Source organism: Littorina saxatilis, linkage group LG1 (genome assembly GCF_037325665.1).
Source record: "Littorina saxatilis isolate snail1 linkage group LG1, US_GU_Lsax_2.0, whole genome shotgun sequence".
Taxonomy (NCBI): Eukaryota; Metazoa; Mollusca; class Gastropoda; order Littorinimorpha; family Littorinidae; genus Littorina; species Littorina saxatilis.
The window spans coordinates 106,776,824-106,784,323 of record NC_090245.1 but is presented as its reverse complement, the minus strand read 5'-3'; the positions used below and the strand labels follow the sequence as shown (position 1 = coordinate 106,784,323).

General features: G+C 41.9%; 1 protein-coding gene across 1 annotated transcript in view; it reads left to right on the top strand.

Moving 5' to 3' along the window:
* The window catches only part of LOC138949162 (organic cation transporter protein-like), a 23,349-nt gene extending 17,318 nt beyond the window's left edge, over positions 1 to 6,031 (top strand). The window contains exons 6-10 of the mRNA XM_070320932.1: positions 77 to 211; positions 1,547 to 1,632; positions 3,325 to 3,442; positions 3,940 to 4,012; positions 4,648 to 6,031. Coding sequence (XP_070177033.1) covers positions 77 to 211; positions 1,547 to 1,632; positions 3,325 to 3,442; positions 3,940 to 4,012; positions 4,648 to 4,827 — 592 coding nt within the window. The 3' untranslated portion in view covers positions 4,828 to 6,031. The remainder of the gene's footprint in view (positions 1 to 76; positions 212 to 1,546; positions 1,633 to 3,324; positions 3,443 to 3,939; positions 4,013 to 4,647) is intronic.
* The last annotated feature ends 1,469 nt before the right edge of the window (positions 6,032 to 7,500 follow it).

Sequence of the window (7,500 nt, the reverse complement as noted above, 5' to 3'; positions counted from 1 at the left end):
ACAGTTTAAGTAAGTCAAGGTCACTAGTGTTGGCGTGCATGGTTAATGTACTGTTGTCATGGGAACGATGTTTCAGGTTCATCAACAGCCTGACCTACTTTGCGCTGTTCCTGATGTCAGGGTCGTTAACGGACAACATCTACCTCAGCTTCTTCCTCAACGTGGCGGTGGAGGTGCCCGCCTCCATCATTTTCCTGTTTTCAATTGAGAGGTAGGCGCCACGGCTGTTCCTAGCTTGTGTTTTAGTGTGAGTTAAAAATAGCCCAGCAGAGGGAATAGGTTGGCTACCAAAGCTGCAGCCAGCACACTGTTTAAGCTCGGTGGCCTGTTATACCCAACTGCTTCCGCGCTATACTGGGAGATTGGCCTTCTTGGTGCATAGCACTGAGAGATCTACTAGCTGCTGTGCTATCTCTGCTGTGGGGAAAGGATGGGTGCAAAAAATAGCCTGCAGCTAGAGTAGAAGAAATGAAGCCCGTTGAACGGCCGTGAGGCAAGATTAGTTCAAGATTAGTTTGTAAAATAGTGAACGTTGTTTGATTGTTGTTTTTCTCTTGATTTTACCCAAATATTACATTTGACAAGGAACCCAACATATATTTTTCAACGAGATCGAGCTAGTGGTCGAATTGCGCAATAACAGTTGTCGAGACTTTTTAGTCGGACTCTGACCTCACATCCACCAAGTAAGAAAGAAGAATATTGACGCATCCTGGAGTAGGGGGGGTGTGGGGGGGGGGGGGTAGTGGTAGGGAAGGGGGTCTGGTAGGTCAGATGTTGGAGCACTGGACCTTGTGATTTTCGGTTCAAGTGTTCGAATCAAGACCGGGACGGACACGAGTAATGACCCAGAGACGGTATTCCTGTCCCACCTCCGTGTCACCGCCATGGCCTGAAATAAAACACACGTTTGATTTTGAAAGAAATGCAAGTAGCTGATTATACCTTACCACGCACAAACCTGGGTAGCACGACTCTTCTTGCTGCCTGCTCTCCACTGGGTGGAATCGGCCCAAATGTGACCCTCCACCACGGAATGAGTCGCATGTCACCTAGCTTTGCATGATTTTCATATTTTTACATTTTTCTAAAGAGTTTTTTATGCTCTATCCAGTGGTGAAAACCGTTTTAGAAAAGAGCGACAACTTTTTGAGTTATAAGCCTGTGACTAAGGTGACCCTCACACTGTTACCAGACACTCCCCGGACTTTTATTAAGCCTAGCGCAGAACCGCGCGAGGTGACATGCGACTCATTTCGTGGTGGAGGGTCACAAATGTCCAAGCAGTGGGATCAGAAAGCATAAATTGAAATGGAAACCTTTTGAAGAAGTTACACAATAAAAATTTACCCAAGCCACCTACTACCCAGCTCGTTTGGACCATCAGCAGTCTATTTCGAGTGTATCCAGCCTTCTGGTTTTATACGAAGGTTTACGGTATTTCGCCAATACACAAGAAGAAGTTAAGCCCAAACTTGTGTCCTATGAATTAGTAGTTGTATTGATAAAAAGATTATTTTATTGATGATAGATAATTTTGCAACAGGATCGGTCGAAAACGGACACTGCTGCTGTTTCACATCATTGCCGCGGTCGGCCTGCTGTCCAGTGGTGTGCTGATCTCATTTTCAGGTTGGTCCTTGTCGTCGTTGTCGTTGTCGTTGTCGTTGTCGTTGTTGTTGTTGTTGTTGTTGTTGTCTGTTATGTTTATTGTTTTTATTGACTTTTTAACTTGCCTGAGTTTACTGTTAGCCATAAGAACTCATATGCGATCGCACGCATCCACACAAAAATACACATGTAAAATGATCTATGCATATCTTTTTCTTTTTTTATATTTAGTCAAGTTTTGACTAAATATTTTAACATCGAGGGGGAATCGAAACGAGGGTCGTGGTGTATGTGCGTGCGTGTGTGCGTGCGTGCGTGTGTGTGTGTGTGTGTGTGTGTGTGTAGAGCGATTCAGACTAAACTACTGGACCGATCTTTAGGAAATTTGACATGAGAGTTCCTGGGTATGAAATCCCCCAACGTTTTTTTCATTTTTTTGATAAATGTCTTTGATGACGTCATATCCGGCTTTTCGTGAAAGTTGAGGCGGCACTGTCACGCCCTCATTTTTCAACCAAATTGGTTGAAATTTTGGTCAAGTAATCTTCGACGAAGCCCGGGGTTCGGTATTGCATTTCAGCTTGGTGGCTTAAAAATTAATTAATGACTTTGGTCATTAAAAATCTGAAAATTGTAAAAAAAAATAAAAATTTATAAAACGATCCAAATTTACGTTTATCTTATTCTCCATCATTTGCTGATTCCAAAAACATATAAATATGTTATATTCGGATTAAAAACAAGCTCTGAAAATTAAATATATAAAATTTATTATCAAAATTAAATTGTCGAAATCAATTTAAAAACACTTTCATCTTATTCCTTGTCGGTTCCTGATTCCAAAAACATATAGATATGATATGTTTGGATTAAAAACACGCTCAGAAAGTTAAAACAAAGAGAGGTACAGAAAAGCGTGCTATCCTTAGCGCAACTACTACCCCGCTCTTCTTGTCAATTTCACTGCCTTTGCCATGAGCGGTGGCCTGACGATGCTACGAGTAAAATGGCATTGCGTTCAGTTTCATTCTGTGAGTTCGACAGCTACTTGACTAAATATTGTATTTTCGCCTTACGCGACTTGTTTTAATAAGCAATGAATCTCTGTGTGCAGCACAATTGTACGCCCCTAAGGGTGGACTAACTAACCAAGACCGTTGCACAAAAATCGCATCCTTGTTGTCTTTCAAGCTGTCTATTTGCTTTATGAATTACAGTCACACCCCCCCCCCCCCCCGCTGGTTAGGGAGAAGAATTTACCCGATGCCCCCCAGCATGTCGTAAGAGGCGACTAACGGGTTCTGTTTCTCCTTTTACCCTTGTTAAGTGTTTCTTGTGTAGAATATAGTCAATTTTTGTAAAGATTTTAGTCAAGCAGTATGTAAGAAATGTTAAGTCCTTTGTACTGGAAACTTGCATTCTCCCAGTAAGGTAATATATTGTACTACGTTGCAAGCCCCTGGAGCAAATTTTTGATTAGTGCTTTTGTGAACAAGAAACAATTGACAAGTGGCTCTATCCCATCTTCCCCCTTTCCCCGTCGCGATATAACCCTTCGTGGTTGAAAACGACGTTAAACACCAAATAAAATAAAAATAAAATAAACAGTCGAACCTCTGAAGAAAAAAATTAATCTACGAAGTGTTGCCATTATATGTTTTGCTCCCCACCCGTTCGAATTCAAGCTTGTTATGTTAAATCACCAACTTTCAGGAACACCTGGCATCAAGATAGCAGCAACTGTGATGACGCTGATTGGCAAGCTAGGAATATCTGGTTCCTTCGGCTGTGTTTTCTTCTACACAAATGAAATTTTCCCAACAAATATTCGGTAAATATACGCGGCTTAGTTTGCACATGCGTGAAAGAAATACGGATGGAGGCAGTGCAAGTGTTGTTGTTGTTGTTGTTGGTGTTTTGGGTTTTTTTTGGGGTTTTTTTTATTTTTTATTTGGGGGGGGGGGGGGGTTGCGCATTTGCTGAGGTGCATGCGTCGGTGTAATTGGGGTCTGTCTGTCAGTGTCTTTGATCCTGCATGTATGTGTGTCTGTCTGTGTGTCCCAGTATCTGTCTTTCTATGTATTATTGAACACCCGCGCGGCGTGTGTAATTCAGACTACCTCCCCACGCCGCACCCTCCACCCCCCCCCCCCCCCCACACACACACACACACACCCAGGCTGTTGGGAAAATCAAATCCCCCCAGAGCGATCTTCTGCAAAGAAACATGTGTTTTCAAACGATCACAAATACCGTTTGGTCAATAATTAAACGTTCCAACAACATACCTTTCTTGTTTTTTGTATCGTGAATGTCTCCATCAAACAGGAACCTGGCCGTCGGCACAGGGTCTACTGCTGCACGTGTTGGAGGCATGATCGCCCCCTTCATCGGCCTGCTGGTTAGTCTACTGCTCAGTCTGCCATAGATAGATAAATAGATAGATAGATAGATAGATAGATAGATAGATAGATAGATAGATAGATAGATAGATAGATAGATAGATAGATAGATAGATAGATGGATGGATGCACGTGTTGGAGGCATGATCGCCCCCTTCATCGGCTTGCTGGTAAGTCTACTACTTAGTCAGCCATAGATCAGTAGATAGATAGACAGACAGACAGACAGACAGACAGACAGACAGACAGACAGACAGACAGACAGACAGACAGAAATGTTACATGTGAATTCTTCCACATCCCATGGTTTCTTTTTCTTTTTTTCTTTTTCTTTTTTACTAATCTCTTTTCCGTTCCTTAAAAAAAAACGAACACTCAGTATCCCCTTTCAAAATGTCAGTAAATCTCTTACGTTCTTGGTGAATTCCGATAAACATGGCCGCTTGGCCGCTGTGCGTTCAGAATCGTGACTTATTTAAAAGCAAGAACAATCAAATGAATCTGTTTTAGCATATTACTTAGCAATTGTTTGCTCCAGTTCATGATGATTATTTTGAAACCTCATTTTGTCAACAACAAAACCCCTCCAATATGCTCCTTTTTCTAATGGTCTGTCACATATCTGTGTTAACAGGCGGAGAAGGCCGTGTGGGCGCCAGGCGCTCTGTTCGGCACGTGCAACTTGTTGGTTGTCGTCATCATCCGCCTTCTGCCCGAGAGCAAGGGCCGCGAGCTGCCACAGACCATCGACGACCTGGAGGCCTGGTACAACCCACCTGAGAACAACGAGGGGGAACAGAAATCACAAAATTGACTGTGAAAATGGGACAAGAAATCACACACACACACACACAAACACATACACAGTAAAGGACGACAGAACTCACGAAAATGACAGAGAAAAGGGGACAAGAAATCACACACAAAAACGACAGAGAAAGTGGCAGTGGATTCGTGAAAATGGTTGAACATAACTGATAGGAACAAGGTCGAGAAAAATATCAAAAGTTCGATAGCCTCATGCAAGTGACACGGTGTTTTTTTGTTTTTTTTACCAATACTTATTTTTAAACGATCCAAATCTACCGCTCTAACTGTACGTCTTACAAAAAAACACATTTATGGCACTACCATGTATGTTGCTGTGTTGTCATGGGTGAGAATTAGAATACAAAACATGTTGAAATATAAATATTTTGGATATTGTCCGCCATCGTGTCTACCTATTCTAGGCTTCCCCTTGGAATCGCTCGTATAAGCTTCATTCTTGAGTACGAATCCTGAATGTTAGATAAGCCTACTGTATTATATGTGGGCGGGGAAATAGCTCAGTCGGTGGCGGCGCTGGCTTCAAAACCAGTTGTCGCTATCGGCGTGGTTACATCGGTGTTTGTAAGTTTTGAATTTCAAATACTAAGAATAAATGTTGACTTGCAAATAATTATGTGTAAATTATAATGCAATTGAGCGTTTTTGTTTTTCCCCGTTTATTGTGACAAGGATGTGTGTTAATGTACAGTGAAAAGTCTGAATCGGATCATGTAAAGAACAAAGCATATAAAACAAGTCGCGTAAGGCGAAAATACAACATTTAGTCAAGTAGCTGTCGAACTCACAGAATGAAACTGAACGCAATGCAACGCAGCAAGACCGTATACTCGTAGCATCGTCAGTCCACCGCGCACGGCAAAGGCAGTGAAATTGACAAGAAGAGCGGGGTAGTACTTGCGCTGAGAAGGATAGCACGCTTTTCTGTACCTCTCTTCGTTTTAACTTTCTGAGCGTGTTTTTAATCCAAACATATCATATCTATATGTTTTTGGAATCAGGAACCGACAAGGAATAAGATGAAGGTGTTTTTAAATTGATTTGGACAATTAAATTTTGATAATAATTTTTATATTTTTAATTTTCAGAGCTTGTTTTTAATCCAAATATAACATATTTATATATTTTTGGAATCAGAAAATGATAAAGAATAAGATGTACGTAAATTTGGATCGTTTTATTTATTTTTTTTATTTTTTACAATTTTTTACTCATTAGTTTTTAAGCCACCAAGCTGAAATGCAATACCAAACCCCGGCCTTCGTCGAAGATTACTTGACCAAAATTTCAATCAATTTGGTTGAAAAATGAGAGCGTGACAGTGCCGCCTCAACTTTCACGAAAAGCCGGATATGACGTCATCAAAGACATTTATTGAAAAAATAAACAAAAAGTATGGGGATTTCATACCCAGGAACTCTCATGTCAAATTTCATAAAGATCGGTCCAGTAGTTTAGTCTGAATCGCTCTACACACACACACAGACAGACAGACACACACCCACACCCACACACACACACACACACACACACACACACACACACACACATACACCACGACCCTCGTTTCGATTCCCCCCTCTACGTTAAAATATTTAGTCAAAACTTGACTGAATATAAAAAGGTTGCTTTCCGGCAGAAAGAAATTGAACACAAAGCAAAACTAAAGAAGGGTTGAATCAACCTGTATGCAACTGAGCTCGAGAATATAAAATAAAACAGATATATTTGGTAGAAGTGCAATGCCAAACCACTGCATATCCCCAGCAAAGGACAAATCGCGTGTATGTGTGTGTGTGTGTGTGTGTGTGTGTGTGTGTGTGTACACCCACAGCTCAGACAGGAAACCCAGCGCCAGGATTGTATCAGTGAAGGGGGTTAAGCCATCTCAGTTGAGAGTAAGAAAGCCGCGTGTGGTTGTAAGAGTTGTGTCCTTTCCCACAAAAAGTTGCAGATGCTCTCTCTCTCTCTCTCTCTCTCTCTCTCTCTCTCTCTCTCTCTCTCTCTCTCTCTCTCTCTCTCTCTCTCTCTCTCTCACACACACACACACACACACACACACACTCTCTCACACACACTCACACACACACACACACACATACACACACACACACACACACACACACACACACACACACACACACACTTGAAATAAGAAATCCGTTTACTTGTCATTACTCGCCTGTACTTGTTCTACATGTATACCGCCGCTACATGTTCCTCTTATTTGATGCATCATACACTTAGATCGTCCTTTTCATCGATGTTTTATTGCGATTGTCAAACACTCTAGAGCCTTTGTTAAAACCTCGAACAAAAAGGAAGTGTGTACAACAAAGGCGTGCAATGATCACTGAATGCTGAGAGTCAGTCGGACGAGATTTGCACAATTCAGGTAGCTGGGATAACGACCGCATGCTCGAGACGGAACCAAGACAAAGATGACGCTATATTTGTCATCTCAGATTGCCTGTGTAGCACCTGTTCTTCACCATCAACCCCCCTTCCCCATCCCCACTCCTACAAACTGGTAGTAGTAAACGGGGTGTCACATCTGCAGTCATGGAAAAGAAAAACCGACGCCATGTTTGTCTCGGTTCGTACCGAGTATTGGATCGGTTTTCCCGCAACCTCTATATACTGACGGATCAGTTTCTTG